The sequence below is a fragment of the Amblyomma maculatum genome, chromosome 9, assembly GCF_055883805.1.
Source record: "Amblyomma maculatum isolate TAMU_Amacu chromosome 9, ASM5588380v1, whole genome shotgun sequence".
NCBI classification, from domain to species: Eukaryota; Metazoa; Arthropoda; class Arachnida; order Ixodida; family Ixodidae; genus Amblyomma; species Amblyomma maculatum.
The window spans coordinates 64,763,605-64,787,610 of NC_139352.1; the positions used below are offsets into that span (position 1 = coordinate 64,763,605).

At 45.7% G+C, this 24,006-nt stretch overlaps 1 protein-coding gene and 1 long non-coding RNA gene across 2 annotated transcripts in view; one reads left to right on the forward strand and one right to left on the reverse strand.

Annotated features, from left to right (window-relative positions):
* Nucleotides 1-627: 627 nt before the first annotated feature.
* LOC146179244 (uncharacterized) lies at nt 628-5,765 on the reverse strand. Its single transcript, XR_014700913.1, has 5 exons — nt 5,662-5,765; nt 5,483-5,503; nt 5,065-5,112; nt 3,219-3,377; nt 628-807 (listed from the first exon to the last, which is right to left on the reverse strand). It is a non-coding gene; the product is annotated as an uncharacterized LOC146179244 (long non-coding RNA).
* A 17,822-nt stretch (nt 5,766-23,587) lies between these two features.
* LOC146179245 (phospholipid-transporting ATPase ABCA3-like) overlaps nt 23,588-24,006 on the forward strand; it is a 35,756-nt gene continuing 35,337 nt past the window's right edge. The window contains exon 1 of the mRNA XM_084579853.1: nt 23,588-23,836. Coding sequence (XP_084435979.1) covers nt 23,590-23,836 — 247 coding nt within the window. The 5' untranslated portion in view covers nt 23,588-23,589. The remainder of the gene's footprint in view (nt 23,837-24,006) is intronic.

A 24,006-nucleotide genomic window follows, 5' to 3' on the forward strand; every position in this document is an offset into this window, starting at 1 on the left:
AAGGCGATGGGTAATTTACAGATATATAAAAAGCAAGAAGACGAAATATATTCTTTATTGAATGCGAGGTGTCGGTGTCTTTCTTCTTGAGGGAAACTCTCCGTCCAAGGTACCGCTTGTCGCAGTGACTCGGCAAATGGCTCGCTCAGCCGTTGCTGCTGTTTAATTCAGGTTGTAGTTAGTCGGAACAGCTTCTAAGAAAGAAGGGTTGGGAGTTGGGGGTGGTAATTGCTTTTGTTGTGGCACTTCCAAGCGGAAAACAGGGGCGGTTACAAAGGACGGTTGTCAAGTACTAAACTTTAGCTTTACCAAACACTGTTGTTGTTTAGAAGGTTATTTCTTGCTCTTCACTGAGCGTTTTTATCACAGCTCAGTCCTCATTGCGATCGCCTCATGTCCTCATAGCCAATTCACCAGTGTAATATCGGAAATGCAGCTTGTTTTCAATTCTATACACACACCTTGCCAAAACCTGCGAACATTTATAGCAGCGTAGAGTTCTGATACCAGCAGCTCGGAAAAGTTACGCTCAGTGCAGAGCCTTCCAGTTAAATGTCATTAATGCGGTTATTATTTGCTTACAAACACACATTTTGTAATGAGGCATACGCTAAACAAAAACGTCTGATTGCGAATAATTACTTCTGGATGGCCATCGCATGTAGGTGCATGAGTAAGAGGGCAACATTACGGAGTCGCCAAAGCTTCTTGTACTGGCCACTTGCGCAGCTGGCCGGGTTGACATCAAATTGATCTTAATGAGGTCACCATGAAGAGGTGGATGTGGCGTCGCTTCAACAGGCGCACCTGCAAGAAAAACAATTCGCGGATGGCGTTAAGAATAAGACGTTCACACAAGAGCCCACTGCACTTGTATTGCGTCGTCTTCTTCTTTGTTGTCACTTTTTGCGCTAAGTATCAGAATTTGTACAACTACCATTTCTTCTCGGCTAAAAATAGATGGCGCCTGACGTCTAACCTATGCTTTTCTCATGTAGTTATATTTTTATATACCTGCTATAGCTGTTCAGTACACTAGGTGGTCAAAATTAGTCCGGAGCCGTTTTCTGTAGCATTTTTTCCTTTCTATACTCTCTCTGAACATCAACTTATTTGTTTCTACCAGCCAAGGAATTGTCACAGAAAGCAAATAACTTAGTACAATAACTTCGTTTGAACTGTAATTGATTTCCATGCTCATTTACAGCCCTTGAGCAGTAAGTGAACAGCTATACAGAGAAGTAATCGATTTCTGTTAAGATATAGCTATTCTGTCCTTTGTTGAGAATTTACTCATACTAGAATGATCTAGGGCAGGTCGTTTGGCCTAAAGTATATTGTAGTACATGCGTTGCTGAGTTCACCTGGAGAGCTTTCTCAGAATTTTATTCGGCATATTTTCCATTTTTTTAATGCTCAACCATGTATGATGCCTATGAGCCACAAAACCAAAAATAACAAAGCCACCTCGAATACTGTAACACGTTACAATGGAGAGAACCTTGCTGTAAGCGCAAACACTCTTTCGAGAATTTCACAAGATGCATGCGTTAGAATATACAAAAACTTGTAGATTAAGCTCAAGCAGCGGTTTTGCGCTGCGATTTCAAGGTATACCATGTAATCAACTATTAAAGACGATCTTCAGGCTTTTTCTCACAGCAGCAAAGTAATGCGGAGAAACTTAACAATGGCGTCATCATTGATGATGCTTCAGATTTCAACGCTTTCGCCCACTTCTTTTTTTGAGCCGTCCGATGCTGCAAAGCAACGGCCTGCGGCCATTACCTTCTTTGGCGTTGTTTTCTTATTCAGTGCAAGCGTTTATGCGTTCAAAATTCATCCGTGTGCTGCAGAAAAGCCTGTACGTCGAAACAGATTTAGTCAGCGATTACGGCGTCAATTTAAAAGCTTGTGGAAAGGAACTTAGCATACTTAGCAAGTTTCCTTGTAAATAAAACGAATAAAAATTTATTGATTGATTCATTTGCCATTAGCCTTCGTAGATTCGACTTCTTTTTGAATTCTAAAATCATTTCAGCTGCCTTTACCATACGAACACGCTGAGAAACGTCCAGAAGTTGCGCAAAGCCCCGCGCTTTTGAGTTGTTCGCGTTCTGAGCGGACGCAGTCTAACTGGACAACATTTCTTTGTGGCATCGAGAAGAAATGCGAAGTGCGAAGGCAGCCTCAGGGCAGGTCAAATACATGTGTACGTGCGGACAACGCCGCGCCACGGCTGCTCTGCAGCTTTGCCATCGTCGCCCCAATGCGGGGAAATTTCATGCTATAGAAGTGTTTACCAGCTGGTCGAGGTTCTCGAAGTTACATTTTGTTTATTAAACTAATAGAGTACTGGTAATTTAAAACTAAGAATCGTTACTTTACCGAGAAAGTTAAACTTTGCAAAAAGTAACCGATACATAAAAAAATTCTAAGATAATTTATATTACCGCAAGTTATCAATTACTTGTAACGCATTATGTACAAGTCGGCCTTGCGCCAGAATGAAGGTCTAGGCGCGAGAACCATGAGGGCGCCATCTGCGCTAGACGTTATTACGTTCTAACTAGTATCGTTGGAAGGCAGGTAATAATCAGGCGCGCCCTGGAAAATAGGGTCATGTGAAAAGAGTAGCAGGGGAAATAATAATGGAGATCGGTGATAGCGTAAGCTCCGCCAGTGACGTCAGTGGCAGTGACGTCAACCCGAGGATATTTTTCGGGTGCTGTGGATATTTTTAATGCGTAAGCAGTAATACACTCATGCCGCAGAAAAGCGCTTGCTGAAAATATTTGCAGAAAGTGTCTGTCCGCATTCCCAAAATGAGTCTACCTGGAGCACCAAAACTGGACCTCCTCAAAATTTGACCGATATCTATGGTTAACCAAATTCTAGTATGGCGAATTCATTAGTGACTTCCAAATTTAGGTGAGCCACACGCCAATTTTGGTCTCCTGGCACCCCGCATTTTGACTTGTCAGAATTCGATGAAAACCACAGTTGTGTCTTCAAAATTTAGGTGGGCCGGCCCCTAAATTTGCCATGCTTAAGTGTTGTTTTGTGCGTGGCAGGTTACGTGTACCCTTAGATGTTTTTAAAAAATCGAGTACGCATGTTATCTGCTTGACACTCGACACAATAATCCCTATCACAAGCAAAATACATCTGCGGCAAAGGACTAGTTTGACCTTGGTGAGCAGGTGCCTTGAACTCACTACTTTCAGCGTCTGTTGCTATGGCTTAACCTTTGGCAGAAGTGCAGACGTCTGCGATGACGATGAAATCTGGGGCCTCGCAGACGCATCGGCCCTCCACGCAGCGGGCGGCGCCACGGCAGGCACTGAAGTTGTCGCACGTGCTGTTCACGCTACCTGCTGCATTGGTCGTAAAATTATTTGGGTTATAGGGAAACTGAGGTCAAACTGGAATTAGTTCGTATCGACACGTTTTGCCATTCTAACAATAAACAGGGAGCTTCTGTAATTCAGAAAGAAAAGATGTACACAGGTTTCCGCCAGCAACCGTATTTTCAGGATTATCAGGTATCAATGAGATTTTTTAGACGCCGATCCTTGAAGCTAGACTACGCTGCTATACGTTAAACCATCGAGCGGTAATAAAGACTTCGTTAATTACCATGAAACACTAATGATGCAGTCCTTTGCGTTCTTTTAGTGCTATTATTGCCAATTTGAGTCTTTTCGCCATGGGTTCGAGTATAACATGAAAAACCCTTATATACAATTTCTATCATGCAATAAATGCAACATTCCGACAAGGGGAAATCACAAAATATTTATTTAGATAAGGAAACAAGATCGATTACGTTCGTAAGGTGGCTTTACTGAATAGCGAAAGGCACAAAAAACATTTCGCTATTCAATAAAGTCACTTGCGAACGTAATCTGTCTTGTTTCCTTATCTAAATAAAGGTTTTGTGATTTTACCTTTTCTTTTTTTGCTTTTTTGCTTTGCTTTTCTGTGCATTTCGCTTCGATTTAAATCTAGGCCGTGGCAGCAACTTTTCTAGCAGGCGAAATGCAGACCGAATTGGCGCGCTCCATACAGTGCCTGTGTATATAACGAGATCCTAGTTGGCATAAATTTATTGGGAGTGTTCCATCACAGGTGGATATTTGTCTTTTATATATTTATTTATTTTGAGGTACTGTCAATCCCAATCAGGGATTTTTACAGGATTGGGTTCATTTGCTCATACAGGATATACACACATATATGTGCAGAAGGGTAAAATCGAAAACACTTACAATAAAAGAAAAATGAAAAGGAGGCAAGCTTACGAAAAATAAAAGATACTGTCATTCACAGGTTGACGTCATCACAGGTTCACATTATACAAGGAAATAAAACAAACACATTAATGATGTCATCACTTCCTCGTGGTTGATAATACAGAATTTCCGGCAAGTTCAACAAATGTGTCGATAGTGGACTTTGAGACCACTTTCTGACCTAAAGAGTTCCAGTCTCGCATAGCTCGCGGGAAAAACGAGAAACTGTATGTGTTATTAGCGCAAAAAATGTTCTTGAAGTGTGAGTTGATGCTTATGACGGGTTTCTCTGGAAGTATGTAGGTGTCAGAATTTACTTTATTCTTGTTATGCAGGATGAGACACAGAAATTTGAGACGTTGTAGCATCGCACGGCTAGTTAATGTATGAATACCGATCTCGGCCAGCATCTGCGTCGGCGAGTCGGTTCGCCTATATCTGTTACAGATAAAACGCGCGGGTTTTCGCTGGACAACTTCGAGCGTAGATATTTGATTTTGGGTGAAAGGAAACCACGCCACGTTCGCGTATTCAACTGCTGGGCGTATAATCGTCTCATAAGCCAGAAGAAGAGCTGTGGAGGTCGCCATATTTAACGAGGCAAATTCTACCGAAGCCGCAGTTAATTTGCATATCTGCAACGTTTGAAGTAAGACTCGCAGCCAGGTCAGAACCCTGTTTTGAGTTCAGACAAAGAAAGGGCACACGAGCTAGAATGTAAGCCCTAATACATATCACTCGAACACTAGAAATGCGAGCAGTTACTCACGCCAATTGCTGACGACATCCGTATAACTTGTGGTAGTAGTAGCAGTGCCTGCATAGTAGATGTGATACTGCATTAGACCTATCGATACAATTACTGTACAAAAAGGTAATAGAAAATGACAAAACGGCGCAGCTCTCAACAACTTTCAAGAATGGAAGTCCATTTAGAATAAGAATTACAGCTCTGTGTATGTTTAGCTGTTTACAATTACATTAACATTACCAGCGGCGCCGACAAGTGACTTGTTTTCTTCACCACGAGAGCAGTTGAAATATTTTTCAGTTTGACAGGAGGTTAAGTGAGGTGACATCCATATGCTTCGTTACGGTGTTTCATAGGACACGTGGTTTGTGTACTGAGCTGTACAGTGGGAAATTAACACTGCCGATTAGTGCAGACAGAAAGTTTGTTTACTTACTGTATAGGTGGTTGATCAAAACTGCGAGGAGGAAACAGAGCGACAAGTTTAAGTATAGTTTATGTAACAGAAGAGTTTAAAGCAATTTTAAAGTCCTTGAACATTTTTCTGGCATTTGTAATTGAGAAATAGTACGAGCTTAGTGATAAAACCATTTCATTACTGGTGTAAGCACTGACCTTTCCGAAAGCCTACCAGGCTGGCGATGAACACGATCAGGCCAGTAAGAGCCAGCCACATAATGAAGAGTTGCCACACTTGAAAGATGGACACCTTTCTTTCGAAGAATCTGGAAAGAAAAGTCGATCTCAGCTGATCACGTGTAATTAAATGCAATCCCCTGCAGGGGATTTGTCTAGCCGGGGGGCTGATATTATATTTTCGCTGACTGTAACGCTTAAAGACAGGGACGAATTTAAAACTAATTTATTGCATTGAAAATGCATATTCACAGCAGAGAGTTCACGTTTTCTCTAACGACAGTCCTATAGGTCTTCAACACACAGGTAAGGAAATTATATTTAAAGCATAGCATGCTCTGCTTCCATTCTTTGTTTGACCTGAAGGGAACTCGTGCTGAACCAAAGGAAGCTCACACAATTGCATTAAATGCTCGAGGCCTGAAAACCTTGATGGAATCGTTGGAGTTTCTTGAAGTGCAGAAAAGAAATGCGGCGAACCAAGCGCCGAATTATACGCGGTGAAAGAGATTTTTTGAATAAAAATTTCCACCAGGATACGTCGAGTGAAATATTTTGGCGCTAATAAGCAAAACGCGTCTGTGGTACTTCATCCGGGATACCTCTTGCAGAGAAATTAGCAATAATTGCGTGGGTATAATTGGTCATCAAACAGTGTTCAACGCTTGGTGTTTTGGACGTAAAACATGCTCAGTGCATGGCTTGAAAATGTTGGAGTATGATTTCAGTATTTATCTTTGCTTCTCTTAAGCACTCAGCAAAAGAGCACAGGGCCAACAAGCACCTCTTGTAGACAGACGTTGCCGAGAAAAAGACCCAATCTTGATATTGAAGGAACTTCAGATTCTTGCAGGTTTTTCAAAACCAAATTCTAGATTCCTGAAATCTTGTTTCTCAACATATCACAAAGGGGGATATAAATTTTCCTTGGTACGATCAGAGTCGTTCAATGCTCTGGTATAACGGAGCATGTGAAGAGTCACGGTCAATACCGGAGGCAATGCTAAACCACAATAAGAGAAACAGAGAAAATCCGCGGCCCCATTGCAAGGATAAATATCTTACGATTAGTTTTACACGGCCAAACGTGTGGTTTACATCGTCACCTAATATACTTTGCCATTTTTCGCATTTGGCAGGTACTTAATGTAGTCATTACAGACAAAGCAGTACAGAACGCGCCTTAAGTTGGAAACAGGGTCAGTGTTTCGTGACGTAGAGCTCGGAATACTCCGTTGCGCTATAATTAGTCTACTTGTATCTTACATGCTAATTAGGTATGCGACAGTTCGGAACTTAAACCACTCTGTGTGCTTTGTTGGGAAAACTCACAGCGTCTTGGTTTCGTCCAGGGTCGACTCAAAGTCTTCGGACATGGGGTGTCCGGGCTCACCGTAAGCGGGCAGTGCGACATCTTCTGGCGCACTTCTTCTCAAAGCGGGCCGTCTATGCGCAGCGGCAGAAGGAGCGGCGATCCTGGGCCGAGAAGCAGGAGACGGAGGCCAGATTCGATTGTACGGTCTGTATGGGTAAGCTGGCCGAGCCCCGGAAACTGAACCAGGGACTGGTGAAGCCCGACTTGGACGCCAAGGCTTTGTGTATGTCGAAAAATGTGGCGAAGGGTTGAATTCTGGCCTCGATGATCCAGCCGGCCGATTTCTGGGACGTTGTAGGCGGAACGGTGTTTGATTTGAACTCGGTGGTCGCATCTTCTTCTTCTTTTCTGGTAGGTATCGCTGGCAAACTAGTTCCTTGTTAGAGAATAGTTTCCCTAGTCCGGCTATTACATGGGGGCCACACAAAACCCACCTGCTCTAATTCATGACACCTGGGACAAATAAAGTTGTTTCTCTCTCTCTCTCTCACTGTGTTTTACTTATATTGTTTCTCACGTCGATTTATCGACTGTTGATTACGGCACTTTGTGATTACTTCAATTATTTTAGTAGCCTGCCGCTTAACTAATACTTCTCAGCCGCAGTAACCTGTAAAAGTTACGGTAGATATAGCTAGGCGGACCGTCTGAGGTTGCCTCAATATCAACGACCGTCGATAGTAAAAAAGAATATCAACTAGCCATTGTTTAACCCTGTAGAAAAGAGCCAATGCCGAGAGTCTCGGGGGCGGTAATGGAATGTCAGTTTATCGCATAGTTGGAGGAATGATGTCAAATATTGTGATTACAAGGAAGGCGGCAAGGAAAAGGATGCTTCCTAATTAGTCTCCTCTAGTATTAGAATGAATATAACTACACCGATGCTACCTTTAATCAAATTGACCCACCGCGGTGGTGCAGCGGTTAGGGTGCTCAACTGCTGTGACTGAGGATGCGGGATTGGATCCCAGCCGTGGTGGCTTCTTTTCGGTCGAGGCGAAAAGCAAGGTGCCCGTGTGCTGCGTGATGTCAGAGCACGTTAAAGAACCCCAGGTGGTCCAAATTGCCGGAGCCCTCCACTACGGCGTCTCTCACCTTACATTGCTTTGAGATTTTAAATCTCATTAGTCAACCCAAACTTTTAATCACAGCATCTTACGAACAAAAGCAGGATAAGATCTCCAACATTTCGACTTTCTATCTGAATCAGGCAACTGACGCGCCATGCACGTCTTTGCGCTTCGTGGCTCTAAAAATAATTAAAACCATCTGGCAATGCCTATTCTTTTTATAGCACCAAGCGGCCAAGCGAAACAGTTTACCTGACGTGGCACTACGCGGATGCAGTTTTAATAAGATGGAGTGTAGTGTGTACGTCATCAGCGGGCGTCCCACTTCCGCCTAGATTCCCATGAGTCTAGTGCGCACAGTTTTGGTTTTGTGGGGGAAAATGTTCCAGACGTCACGGTTATGTGGGGCTTCAGAAAATGATTTTTTTTTCATCGTTTCGAAAACTAGTCAATGGCTTAGAGCTCTCCATTCGTACTAAGTACCCAGTTGAGCTATCAAAACATTGCGATCACGCCGGTTAGGAATGCCACATTGTTTTTAGCGCTCTCTCTGTTGGTTGGTTGGTTTATGGGGTTTAACATCCCATAGCGATTCAGGCTATGAGAGACGCCGTAGTGGAGGACTCCGGAAAGTTCGACCACCTGGGGTTATTTAACGTGCACTGACATTGTACAGCACACGGGCGCCTTGCTTTGCGACTGCACCGAAAAGCGGCCGCCGAGGCCGGGATTCGATCCCGCATCCATGGGTCGAGCGCCGTAACCACTGCGCCACCCCGGCGGGGTACCAACAAACCAACCAACCTTGACCTACGACTAGAAAACGTTTCTTTTACAAAGAGAAACCTTCGTTGCATTTGGCTTTCACCTATAATTATTGCGACGCGGGATTTGTAAACGTCAATTTTACTAGGCATAATCTAACCGTACAGCACTGCCATTGTACTGGACATAAGCTACATAACGTGTCCTGCGATCTGCGTTTCGGTGACGGCGTCCGGGTGGCGTATTTGGGTTTGCTCGGTACGGTGGCTCCGCAAGGGACAAAGCAACAGAAGAGACGAAGAAAACGGGCTGTTCCGACTAGCATCTACCGCCCCCAGGAGCCGAGCAGCCTAGCGATTAGCGGCGCATGCTTTTTCAGTGGGCGTCACGTTGGACGCCCACTAGCTTGAGAGAGCCTATACTACTACTACTACTACTACTACTACTACTACTACTACTACTACTACTACTACTACTACTACTAAATAATAATAATAATAATAATACACAGTAATATTTCTCCGCTAATTATTGTTATTAATATTATTATTATTATTATTATCATTAGTAGTAGTAGTAGTAGTAATATAGAGGAAGACTCGTTTCACGAAGCTGGCAACTGAATTGTCTAGTTAACGGCCGAATTAACTGGCTAAATATTATCTTCACAGTTTTAATTATTACTAATAATAATGATTGGTTCACAGGAAGGGAAAGGCGCAGTATCTGTCACACTTATGTCTGTGGACACCCGAACTACTCCGTAGCCCTCCGCTACGACTCCTCTTTCTCTCTTCCTCCCTTGTGGCTGTGGACACCTTCATCCCTTGGTGTCCACAGACACAAGTGTGACAGATACTGCGCCTTTCCCTTCCTGTGACCCAATTAATATTATTATCATTAATAATTAAAACTGGGAAGATAATATTTATCCAGTTAATTTGGCCGTTACCTACAGACAATTCAGTGCCAACTTAGTGAAACGAGTCTTGCTCTATACTACTACTACTACTACTACTACTACTACTACTACTACTACTACTACTACTACTACTACTACTACTACTAATAATAATAATAATAATAGTAATAATAATAATAATAATAATAATAGTAGTAACAGTAGTAGTAGTAGTAGTATAGGCTTTCTCAAGCTATAGTGCCGCGTCCAACATGACGCCCATTCAAAAAGCATGCGCCGCTAATCGCTAGGCTGCTCGGCTCCTGGGGGCGGTAGATGCTAGTCGGAACAGCCCGCTTTCTATGTCTCTTCTGTCGTTTTGTCCCTTGCGGAGCCACCGTACCAAGCAAACCCAAATACGCGTCCGGGTGCTGTACGTTGTCAGTGCACGTTAATCCCAAGCGGTCGAAATTAATGCGTTGCCCTCCACTGCGGCTCCTCTTTCTCTGTCTACTTTCAAACCCACATTCCTTAGTTTATAACGTTGTTCAGGCGTGTACGGAGATGTGTGATAGATTCTGCGCCTACCCTTTCATGAACCAGTGTAGATTTATGTGCTACAAAAGTGAATCTGAAACCATAGTGGGGCTCTGTATTATGTTCGGAACTTAATGACTAAAGTGCGGATGCGATCTCCGTGTGTCCGCGTGTGGGGCTTCGCTTGCTAGAGTGTAAATACCTGACCTTGCAGATAATCGTAAAGTATAACAAAAACTTGAGTAGATCAACAGAACGTACAGCTAGGCTTGCGTTTTCATATTCTTAGAAAGTTCTAAGTATCCCTCGTAATCCTTATTTGTATTGGTGGCATCTTCTTATAGACATTTTAGCTGAGCTAGCAAGTCTCTTCGTAACTCGTAACTCGTCGCGGTGGCTGAGTGGTCAAGACGCTCGGCCACTGACTGATCCGGAGTATCGGGTTCGAACCCGATTGCGGCGGCTGCGTTTCGATGGAGGAGAAATGCAAAGACGTTCGTGTGCAGTGCAATGTCAGTGCACGCTAAATATCCCCAGGTGGCCGATATTACTTTGTAGCCCTTCACAATGGCTCCCTGTCCTTTCTCTTCCTACTTCTTTCCCATCTTCCTTTCTTTTATTTTCGCACGATTCAGGTGTCCACCCAGATTGCGGCAAATACAGCACCTTTCCTCTACTGTAGATTGATTGATTGAATGTCATTTATTGAATGGGAAGGCATTCAGTCTTCACATTCAATAAAGGACATTCAATGGTAAACGAGTTTCCAATTTCGCTAATAAACATACTGTCCGCGACAGTTTACTACAGTGATCATAATACTGTGTTCGTAATCATTGCAGCTTGAAAGAAATCAGTAACAATAACATTGACACTAGCACAGTGGTCTTATATCAATACAGTTGTTTCGCCACATTCCTGAAACAGCAATGAACGCTAGTTTTTTAAGCGATATATTTTAATGTTTCTAGCTTTTTGTGCAAAACTTAGCAAAAGGTCATATCATGATATGCCCAGTGGTTTGTTATGATTTTTTTTTACAGCATTGCCGTCATGGAGGAAGGAAAGCTTAGGAGAGGCCCTGACGTCATTTTTTTGAAGCCGGCGCGGCCGCGCCGCGACCGGGCGCTGCAACGTCTCTCCTCCACCTTTAACCTTTCTCCGCGACGCTCACGTAGGTAGGGCCCTTAGCAACGCTGTTGCTAGTGGCCCGAGTTTTCATAGCAACGCGTCGCCGTTGCTAATGGCCCGACTTGGCTAACCCTAAATTTTGACGTCACTTCCGCCACACTTTCTCCAATGCATTGGGAATGGCAAGGGCCTCTCCTGAGTTGTTTCCTTCCTCCATGATTGCCGTACATTTACAAGACATATACAACTTAAAGGTCCCATTGGTTCTGGAAGAAAAATTAGCTGTGGCTTAGGTCTGGTTAAGCCTGAGTGATTGCGAAAGCAATACCTTCCTGGCTGCGCTTGGCTCTGCTGGTGGTTTGGCACGGCTTCGCCTTTTGTGCAACTAAAGGGTTTACTCTGGACACAACATGGTTTCTACTGTTTGTTTATTCCAATGAACACGCTTTGGTGGTGTGTAAAGTAGTGACTCTTGGTCTGAACACTGGTTTGCTCACTGAACTTGTAGCACGCCGTTGGGCTCGCCATTCTGCGGCATAGACGCGTTGCTTAGCCAACCGCTCTTGCCTTTCTTCATCTGTCCTCCTCTGCACGGCGCCGGCGTTTGCGCGCAGCACGTCGCTCCAGCGACGTGCTGCTCGCAAACGCCGGCGCCGTGCCGAGGAGGACAGATGAAGAAAGGCCAGCGACGCCTTGTACAACTCAAACACGACTAAGCGAACCGCGCCTGCGGCGCCCAGTTTATCCTGTCCTAGCGAGCGCCCTCACGCGGCGGGCCGAGGAGGCAGTCACGTGGTAGCCGCAGCGCCGAGCGAAGGAACGATTACGGCCGAAGAGACGAGTTGGGGCCCCTGCTCTGATGATGATGATGATTAAACTTTAATTTCCACCAATTTGGGAGGCCCCCTACTCCCCGCTCCTGGCACGCAGGCCTGAGGAACGGGGGCGGGAACCTCCGCGACTAAGGACTGGCGAATATACATTGGTTATTCGCGGTCTCAGCCGCCAGGCGGACGGCTTTTTGCTGGTCAGCGGGGATGTCGCTTCGCAGCAGGGTTACCCAGGCTTCTCTACTTTTAATGTTGTCCCTAGCGCCCGGAGACGTAGGGCATTCCCAAAGTATATAGTTGAGGGTCCCCCTCGCTTCGCAGGCTTTACATTTATCATGTTTTCTCTCATCTATCTGGGTGTGAAACCGTGAAACAACCAGACACTGGTCGTGACGTCACGCTGTCACGTGGTAGCCGGAGCGAAGGAACGACCTCCACCGACGGCAGAAAAGTGCTAGCAGTATTGCTTTCGCAATATAATACGGACGTCATGATTAAGATGGCTTCTTCAGAACTTTCCGACTGCATAAAAAAAAAGAAGCGCACTTCTTTTGGTTTTGGCTGGGAGTTCGCGGTGGCGCCAACACACCGACACCAACGGCGGCTAACCGAAGTGCTCCTGCGATGTGCCTTTCCATTCGACATCGAAACGGACCATGTTCTGCTCGGATACCCACGGTGGCGCAAATCACCGAACAGCGGGGGCGTGCCACTCTGCTGCTCCTGTGGGGGCGTGTCCACAGCCTGAACCCCGAAGGGCCCAAGTGCTTGCTTTCCCGCGACGGCTCCCTGGCGGCAGAGAACCGACGCGGAAAGGGGCACTGACCGCTGCCTGACGGCAAAGCTCTTATGGCTAGTGGGCAAAGCACGGTGGCGTTGCTGACGGTCGAAGCACCCCCTGTTTGGCTCGGTATCCCCACGGTGGCGCCACTCACCGACATCCGCTGCATACAGCTACGATGGCCTGTGGAGTGGGCCCCCCGGGGCTCAGGTTGGAGACGCGCAGGCGCACTGGCCAACGTTTGCTAGCCAACGAAGCTCTGGCGCCGCTTCGGAGTCCGCGGTGTCGCCACACACCGACACCCAAGGGCCTGCTAAGGTGCTCCTGCGGGGTCCTGTTTCGACGGATATATGGAAAGCACTTGGCTCGGAAACCCACAGTGTCGCCACTCACCGACACGCCACGTAATGGGCGTGCTCCTGTGGGAGGATGTTACTGCAAGTAGTGGCCCAAGTAGCTTTGGCCAACCTGGGCTACCACAGGCACCTGCTAGTGTTTATACACATGCATCCTTCTATACTCGCTAGAGTAATCGCCACCGACAGGTTATGTGATGACGACAATGGAAGAGTTATGCAGTCGCTAATAAACCAGTAGCGATCTTTGTAGTGAGGAAAATGCATGGGGCTTCTGTTACTGGCTGTGCCAACTGGAGGTGTAAAGTCGGACTAACGCTCGTTGGAATAGATTGAAACATAAGTTTTGACAGCTGTATTCTTATTTCACGGCTGGTCTGTGATGTCTTTGCTTTGTTAAAAATAACCGAGCATATCTTAGAGCGTAGTGTGGTAGCATGAAACGGCATTTTTGAGGCGTACTTAAATACACGCGATACGCCCGTGGGGGAGTCGCCGATATAGGGTGCACAAGAAGCAAGCACGGCCCATGCTATTCCAAGCAAGTAACAAGACCTGAAATAAGTTTGGTTCGGTTCCTGGAGCTTAACTTCTCAAAGCGACTCAGGCTATATGAGAGACGCCGTAGTGGAGAGATCCGGAATTTTCGACAACTTGGGGTTCTTTAACGTGCACTGACGTCAAATAGTACACGGTCGCCTTGCTTTTCGCCTCCTTCGAAATGAGGCTGCCACGGCCGGGATTCAATCACGCGTCCTTGTGATCAGCAGTCCCGCGCCCTAACCACAAAGCCACCACGGCGGGGCAAGACTTGAAATAGTCTTTCGCAGTTTCAAAGTGTCCCCATGGGAGCTGATGTTCGTTAACGGATGGATTTTCTCGGTTTTTTGAAATTGAAACTGGCCCGAGTACGCATTTTGGCCAAAGTAATCACCGTCTCTAGATTCTAATAAACGTTCATATCATGAGCCATTCTTTCTTGGGTAAAAGAAGAGGAGGAAGAAGAAGAAGAAGAAGCAGAAGAAGAAGAAGAAGAAGAAGAAGAAGAAGAAGAAGAAGAAGAAGAAGAAAGTCCGGTTACCGGTTAACCTCCCTGCCTTTCCTCCTCATCTTCCTCCTCCTCCTTTCTTGGGTAAAGCGTACTATGGACGCTCTCGCTTTTGAATGTTTTGGAAATACTGCAATATTATTTTTGCGTTCGGTTAATATTATGCTACAGTGGTTCGCTGAAATGACGCGATGACATTAAGAGCACAAGGATGGGGCGGGCATACATCAGTGTAAGAAGTTTCTTTGTTCCCCCGATGACATTGATTTTATGGATATGATGATCAACCGTGCTTTTCGCTCACCTTCCGCTTGGCGCAACGCAGCCTGTGTATCAGATTTTCTTAGATCGCTTTCTTCCACAGCGCGCATATAGGCTTTGCTCAGAAATCCCTTTGCAATATAGCGCTATACACTCTTAATCTGGTTCCACATAGGTTCCAGTTATAAGTAGAACTTTTAAAAAAGTTCCGCTTATAAGTGGAACATTTTTAAGAGTTCCACTTATAACCGGAACTTATGTGGAACCAGATTAAGAGTGTATAAAAACATGTATATTTGAAAGCGGCGCTGGAGCTCTGAAGCAGTAAGTAGCAGTAGAAAGCATTTATTTGTAAATGTTTTTTCCAAATAACTGGGCGACGCCTACACACGCGTTTGGCAAGAAAATGATCGACCAAAACGTATCAGGTGGTTTTTCGTATAATGTGGCAACTTACTCCCGTTTGCTATGCATATTTGATATGATGTGTGATGTGTGCAATAGCATAGAAGAAATTAGCATTTAGTTTCGCGCTGTAGCTTACCGCCACTGTCTATCACTACTGCGCGTCGTCAGCGGTACACGCGCTGGTTCTCTCTGAAAGGGTCTGTTATGTTGTCTTGCTTTTTTATTTTCCTGGTAAGTCTTGAATTAAGCATACTCAATTTCCTAAATATAACGTACGCAAATACGGTATTTCCGTTTTTTAATGCATATAAAATTTTGGCTGCCGGTTTTCTTGCCAGTTGTGGCTGTCTGGTCTCTTACAGGTTCCTGTCTTCAGTATCTCAAAATGTAGCGTGGTACACATGGGAAAATGAGCATCAAATTTTACATCAATATTCTAAGAAAGCGGTTTATTTTTGTCTCACGTTTTCACTGCTTGCTGGGGTGATAATTTCGATTATTCTTTAGTGTATTAGAAATAAAAACTTAAGAAATAAATGTCCCGAGAGTAGCACATAGAGTCACTGGAAGTATCTCTTATAGATCTTTCTGAACGAGAGGAACACTACGTACGTTATTGAAATTGCGTTACTTCAACGAATATCATTTTTCACTAAAACATGCACATAATTATTATCAGCGTCCGTAGCTGTCGTTGACTCGCGCATACACAGTTGTTATGCTGGACGTCTTCACAACCGTCTGAAACTGCTTTGAGGCATTTGAACAGTCCCAGGTAGCCTGTTGCATCATTCCCTTGATCATGATGATCTGCCCCTGTGGGCGACATCCCCAGTTTATTGCAAAACTTCACCGCTTATTTTTTTTTCATTTATTTGTCCCTTAAAGGCCCGAAGGCATTACATAAGGGGGGGGGGGGGGGGGCGTACATACAGGTTGGAGGGTAGTAGCAGAGAACACAAAAGAAAGCAAGGGGGAAAAATACAAGGGGTACCAAAAAAGTGTAAAATAATATACAAACTAAAAGCAAGAAATAAACATACAAAAAGAAAACAAGGAACAGTTGGCACTTCGGTGTCGCCGTATGAATATGTTTATGAGAAGTGATTAGCCAGTTTCTCGCGGAAAAGGTGGCGATCGGAGCATGTAATTACGTTGTCGGGAAGGCCATTCCAGAGCACTATGGCGTCGGGAAAAAATGAACTGCTCATTGCGGAGGTGCGGGTTTTAATGCGTATCTCTGTTTTGACGTTCGCTTCAGTTTCCTCGACACAGATATGAAACAGTGGCGCACGCAAAACCATGTATGCTCGCTTTGCCGGCTTGAATCCAACTGAACTCTCCACATTGTGAAGCTGAAGGGTCCTCCAACATCCCCCGAAATCAGTTTCCTAACTTCGCTTATATGCGCACAACGCCACTGGTTTCATTATATGTAAAGCGTGTTCCGAAATGATATGCGTGCCATACAGAATGCTTCTCCCAGCGAAACCGCTGAATTCTTGCAGCTCACATTTCACACATAAACGGCATTTGGGCTTCAATATTTTTAGGCAAAATTTGTTTGCGTGGCACTTGCTTGATTCATGCAAAAGAAATCGGAGGTTCTCATTGCCTTTGGCGGCAGCGAAGCAAGATGAGTTACTGCTCCGGCAATGACACCGGTGGCGCTTCTCATTTTGTATGCGACGTGATAGCCGCAGAATGAGAAATTTGATGCCCAAAGCAATAGGCTAGCAACAAAAAAAATTAAAAGTAAGGAGTTAAAAATTAATATGGGTTTTAAATTTCAAGTCGAATGTTCGCAATAGTCACGGAAATAACTCAAAAGCAATGTTTTCGACTATTCATAGTGGTATAGACTCTCTATCACAACTCCGAATTACGTGTCACAGAAACGAAAACCATCTTTTGATAATATAATAACAAATAGAAATTAAATAGCTTATGCCGAATCGTGCAATAAATGTGCAGCTAAGCTGTAAATCACTAAGGAAATCATATGAATAAATATTTTCAACAATATTTGCAAGTTCTTCCAATATGATAGAAAGCGAACATTGGCACCAAAACAAGACACATCTTGCGGCTTACACTACGATAAATCCTTTAGTTGCAATTTTCCTTTCAGAAAACGATTAATCAGATTTATTTTAACCTCAAGAGCCCCCAGATGGAACATTACATGAGGGGTGGGCACTTGAACGGCGGTTAACAATGGTTTTTGTGAGATGATTACAAAGATGATGAGGCTGCTTCGATGGCAGTCTTGAAATGAGCAGGGTCGGAGATTTGGGCAAGGCTGCTGGGAAGGTCACTCCAGTCGCGAGCTGCGTACACGAAAAAAGACTTCTGGAATGTAGTAGTGCGGGAACGATGCGGGATGACGCTGTTAGAATGGCCTGTGCAGAATATTCGACGTACCGATTGGATGAGCTGGCTGTCACGAGGTGAACTATGAAAAAACTTGTGATAAAGGCAGAGGCGTGAAATATGGCGACGGGAAGCGAGAGAAGGAAGTTGAAGCTTTAATGCGGATATGCTAGAATATCTTGATACCGTATGACATCAAAAAACTAATTTAGAGGGCTTTTCAGTCCAGTATGGGTACTTGCAAAGAATGGATGAATACACTATCTTCCGTGTTTAAGACAGCAGTATCTAACGGATGCTGGTTATACTTTAGAAGAATGATTCCTACCGGGCAGATTTTGTTGTTTCATCCATCCTTGATAACTATTAAACTAATACAGTATATGGATTATTTTTGGCTGTCTTCCCTGAACCCTGGCATATCCCTCCTCGTGAGTATGTGCCATGATACAAGGAAGAAGAATACGGAACGCGCTCTTCGTGCTCCCGTGCTCGTGGCAGCTTCACGAGCAGCGCAGTCACGAGAAGAACGCCAGAGCCGACGCCCACCCGGTCGCTTCGATTAGACGCTGTTCTCTTTCACGACTCGTTGCCTCAACCTCGGATCCACCGCCGTCCAGCAGCAGCTAGAGGATGCACCCGAGTGAGTGGTGGTCGCACGAACCCCGACCCTTGTCTCATTAGCCACTGCTGGCCGTGGCACTGGCGAGTTTCTCCACTAGGCTTCGTGGCCAAGGCCTGGTTTAGTAAAGCATGCCCAGTTCACTAGGCTTAGCAGCATCAATGCGACGAACAGTTGTCTGTAGCCAAACGGATTGATTAATAAGTGGACAGAGTTGTATAGAGGTATAATCCTTTCTGTCCTGAGAAAAGAGCTTTCAATCTTTTATTTTGTATAGGTATCGCATGAGGCCCTCCGCATGTGCCGGATACAGTGCAGGCGAAAGGCTGCTCAGCTTCGGCAGCAACGCTGTTGATGTGATTGAACGACGCGCAAGGCGCCCTTGCTCATAAGCGTACTCAGAAGGAGGGGGGGGGGGGGGGGGGGAGGGGGCGACCGTCCCCCCTCCCCCGCTGCGTGCGAACGCAGCTGATGCCACGCAAGGAAAGAAAAAAAGGAAGACCATGTTGACGAACGTACATGTGTCGCACACCAAAAAAATAGAGGAAAAATGCGTTCCTATGAGCGTATGATTAGAAAGCTTGAGACATCGACTCAGTACTGATTTCCACAGCACTAGACTGTAATATGCTCCATTAGCGCCTTCAGAATAATAAAAAGAGGAATGTTTAAATACATTACCCCGATATTTAACTGCGAAAATTTTCGTCCCATCCATCTATCCGTCCAGGCACGAAATGTAGAAACAATAAACATCTTGTCGATAATTTACGAGATACCATCTCAAATCTGTTTTTTTATTTCTGCGCCTAAAGAGGCCCCAAATCAAAAGGCTGCCAAGAGACATGAAATTATGAAGTTACCAAATCTCTTTCCCTCCTCCTTTTCCCTGCATTGCTCGGTTTCGCTCGTATTCGGGAGATGAAGAATGGACCTTATCGCAGCAAGAGTTCTTTTTCATTGGTCTATGAAAATGTTTTTTGCCTCTTCATAGTAAGTATGCGCTTGTCGACGGGTAACATCCGAAGCCTTCTTTCCTGTATGTCAGATAGGTCAGATAGATAGCTGCACCGCCCGTCTCATCCTTTTGAACACGACAAACAGTACTCTCTAGGCAACCCGACTGATTTCTTTGGTGCTTTTTTGTTTATTTGCGGCACCAGACAAAAAATTGTGTGGCCCATGATTTTTGCTGTTGCCGCGGGATATTACAGTGAGCGCCCCTTCTGATGCGGAATTTGAGTGTACCGCCGCAGCGTGCATGTGGAGACGCTTGGTGTTCGGTCACCTCCCGTTTAGACGATCGGGTGTGGTGGTGCGTTTGCTGGCCTTGAAAGCCAGCAGCCGATGCTAAAACCTATTGTGATGCTTCTTACAGGCACAATGCCTTTAACTGGATGCAATGCACAAACAGATATAGTGTTCATCTGTAGGATTTGTGCTTGTGACTATGTCAAAGCCAACTATAGGATTGCAGAACTGGTTGACGCTGTGTTCATGACGGGAGGTTCTCCATCAATACATTGAATCAAGTTGTGCTCTGGCAACTGCGATGCCTGAAAGTGATCCTTGAGCAACTGCTGTGAAAAACTGCTCCTGAATTGGCTGGCCGCACAGTTTGTACAGGTCCTTGAGCAGGGCTGATGCCCAGAGTTACACGTGCACACCTGGGATCTCGTTGGAGAGCTGCATGGCAGGCGTGACCATGTTCATGCTCTCCCGTCTATTGCCCAATGAGAAGATGTGGCCCAGAAGCACCAACGAGCATGTGAGGCCCATGAAGGTGCCCACCTCTGGATTCAGCACGGAAATATACCTTCTTATATCGTCCGTGTCTGTCATCTTCTAAGCTGCTTGATATGCACTTGCAGTGGAGACCACGGTTCGCGGGAAGAACAATCGCTCCTTCCTGTGGGCGCGCCAGCTGTATATTATTCTGTGGAAGAACATCTACGTGACACGCCTGTGCCGCCACTACCCGACGACGGTGCTGGAAGTGGCGCTGCACGTGGTCCTGCTGCTTGGTATCCAGGAGGACGCCGTGTCCAGGGAGCCCTTCGTGCGCCGAGGGGACACCGTGTTTGTGGCGCACCGCACTTCCGAGTTCTGGAACACACAGCGTGACATGGCCAGCATAGACACGGTGAGCCAGCCAGCGTGCGCGATGCTCTGGAGAGAAAGCGATCTCTTTTGAAGTTAGATTATGTACCGCACTGCCCAGCATGAGCGGCATCGTCACCGGCTTTTGAAGTGGCATGGATAGTATACCATGCTTAGAAGACTCAGTACGCAAGAAAAAAAGGTCGACAGAACGAAGTTTTCAATTAACTTTTGGTTAGAAAAATGGCGAACCCGTGTTTAAGATGTGCCTATCAGGTCACATGACTACAGCAAAAGTAACTGGCAAAGGCAAAAAAAATAGCAATATGGTACACTCAATGATCACGACTTGCAATTTACCAGTATCCCTAAAGAAAAAAAGTATATAACTACAATTTTTCTGGTACTCATCTACAGGGCAGAAATGGGAGGCTAACGAAAAGGGTTGAACTCAAATTAAGTACAATGCAGAGAAATTTCAAAAGGAAGAAGTTCGTTTGATGTAACGATAAGACACAGGAAGCAAGAAGAGTGGGTCAAGAGAGCAAAGGTGAGGTACTAGCCACATTGTTGAAATCAAGAAGAAATGGGTGTGGGCAGAACACGTAAGGCGAGGAGAGGATAACCTATGGTCGGAAATGATAAGTTGGAATCCAAGGAAAAGAAAGCGGGGCAGAGGCGGCAGGAAAAATAAAGTGGGAGGATGAGGTTAAGAAGTTTGTGGGGATTCGTTGCATGAAGATAGCAAGATGTGGTTTAGTGAAGCACTTCATGCCCAGCTAATTAGGCTTAGCACCATAGACTGGCTGGTGATAATTGTGGTTTCGATACTTTTGACAATAACTCGCTTCCTTTGTTTTCATTTTCAGAGCTTGCAAATTTGAATAGAGGACATATAGTCTTTTATGACCTATCCCTGCTTTGTCAATATTCTCTCATCCGAAGACAGGTCTGAGCATGGATCGAATTTAACCGCACGCAGTGGCACAAAGTAGAGTCTAATAATAAGCGACAGTCAACCGCCATAAGAGAGAAAAGTGCAGCGATAACCCCGCACTGACTTTCTTTCTGTGTAGTCTACTTATTTAAATTCGAAGTTGACCACACTGTTCTGTATGCCGGTGCAGTATTACAAGCTGAAAATAGGTTTTTGTTTGCATCCTCAGCCTGCATCCTCGAAGTATTGAAGGCAAGCCTTGTCTGCGCGCAGGTCTACTTCGCGCCAACGAACAGGTACCTGGACCTCCTGACGCACTCGGTGATGGCCGAACTGGGCGTCCAGCACGTGGTGGCGATGAGCTCCAAGCAGCAGCTCCTGATGGCCGCACGTAAAGCGGCCAACAGTTCACTGCCAGTGCGCAAGCTGGCACTGTTGTTCACGGGCTTCAACGCCAATGACACGAGCCACGAGCCTGTGAGCCTGCACGTGTCCTTCTTCGCGGGACGCCTTCCTTTCGACCTTCAGGTATTTCTCGACAGCCGCTTTCTACCTGCCTGTCTACATTACTGTATAAGTACAGTTATCGTGGAATATGTTGTAGGTAGGCTGACACTGAAGTCGCGCCGGACGATCCGAGACCACGAAAGCGGTTGAAAAAAAGGGCATTTTTTCATGCGCGCCGATAAGGGCAAGTTTACTTTAGGTCTTTCGATGCCTGTTCGCATTTTATCTTACGTCCGATCTGAAGTAGCGGTTCTTTTCCCGCTACAACAATCTCGACCCGTTGTGTTGACGTGCGCTGCACAGCTTATGCTAGCGTCCGAGATTTCAACCTAGCATCCGTAGCATCCGACATTTCACATGGGACCATATCTGCATATGTAGTATATACGGCGGCTGCACGTGCCCGATCACTGCTTTTCTTTATTTTCTATTTCGCTGTGGCCCATGATGAAGCTTCTATGTTATCGCTAGCTGCATGCTATTTCATCGACATTATCCTTCCAGTAGATGCTTGAGCTCAGCTAATTTCACCCGGGGCTATATTCTTTATGGTGCGTTGCCATATATAATTTGCATAATGAGCAGTACTTGATTCTTTGTGCCATGTTTCAATTCAATTCATTGTTCAATACCTTCCCTGCTTTAAAGTACTGCGGGACATCTTTCAGATACAGCTTCAATTTCAATCGAGCCTTTCACTCGGCGCTGATGAAAACACTTTTGTTAATGATGAATATTTTAATAAAGACGCGAATCGCCTGTCCTAATTAACCTATCTCTTTCACGTTGTGAGAAGGAGGTGAACTAGTCGCCTGTTCATTGGCGCTATGCATGGCAAGAAGTAACCATTCCCGCGGCGTCTGCGCAGCTGCACTACGCCCAGCTGCTGATCTCTGAACCCGAGGGCCCCGTGCAACAAGAGCAGTTCCCCGAGATGAACACCCTGCTGCCAATTGTGGGGGCGCTACAGCAGCGCCACCTGGAGCTGCAGGCGAAGCGCTTCGGGTACCCACACCCGGTGGAGAAGATCAAACTGCAGCGCTTCCCGTACCCGACGTACATCGAGCAGAAGGACACCAAGAACTACGCGCTGGTGCTCACCCGCTTCTGCATCGGCATGCTCATCCCCTTCTCGGTGTTCGTCGCGCGGCTCAGCGACGAGAGGGCCACCGGTGAGGGCTCTATTCGCCTATGGTTGTTGATGATGATGATGACATCAAGGTGACGTCCACTCCATTAAACACGCGTTCACAGTTAATTTACCATTCACCACAGTCCTACACCTGCTGGGACTCCTGTATCCCAGCATACTAGCCCCATTCTGCTCCTTTTATGTCAGCATATTGCCTAATTTAATCTCTCGACCTGGTATCCTGCCACCAGCGGTAAAGTTTGTACTCCCTTGAAATGCGATCCTTCCTAGTGTGGCTCGTGTCAGCTCCTTTCACAACGAGTCGCATAAGGATAAGAGTTCATATTTCCTGCTTCACACCAGCTGGGAAGACAAGCACAGTCATTGTGCCCAAGAAAATGGTACAAGAATAAATTCAAACCGAAGGCGACACCCCAGAGAGCGGTCGTATAAAACCAGGTGTGAAGCGCACTGGAATTTTTCTGCTTTCACGAGGCTGCTGTAGAGCATTGTACGTAACCTTCAGATGCGTAGCAATATCTTATCTTTAGAGTATGTCCTGAACTTGCGGCGAGGAGTTAAGCTTGTCCTTATGGCCTCTATAAACACGTGCGGGCCATTCCTCAACTTTAGCACCCACGTATCTGTGCGTATCAGGAGTCATCGGCGTGCACATATAAATAGCGTGTTTTCAAGGCCCCACGTACTTGCATTATCAAGCCATCGGCTCGATCTTATATCTCATCATCGCCCTCTGCCCTCACTCCGCAGGTATGAAGGAGATGCTTCGGGTGGTGGGGCTCAACGATTGGGTCTACTGGATCAGCCACTACGTGAGCGGCTTCTTCATGCACATCATCACCGTGACGTTGATGATGCTCTTCACCAGCGTCAAGCGCAACGAAGAAGGACGCGCCTTTATCCAGTTCAGCGATCCGTCGCTGCTCTTCTGGATACTGATGTGCTTCTGCAGTTCGTGCCTGATGCACGCCATACTGCTCTCCATGTTCTTCGCGAGCCGTAAGTGGCACATCGGTTGGTCCATTCATGATGCGGGCAGTTGAACTATATCTTCGCGCTACCACTGCTCGCATTGCTTATTATAATTAATGCTATTAATACTATGCTTTTGATAATGCTCACTCTGGGTAGATTAAACTCTTCAACCACAGTGCGCTGAAGACGAAAGC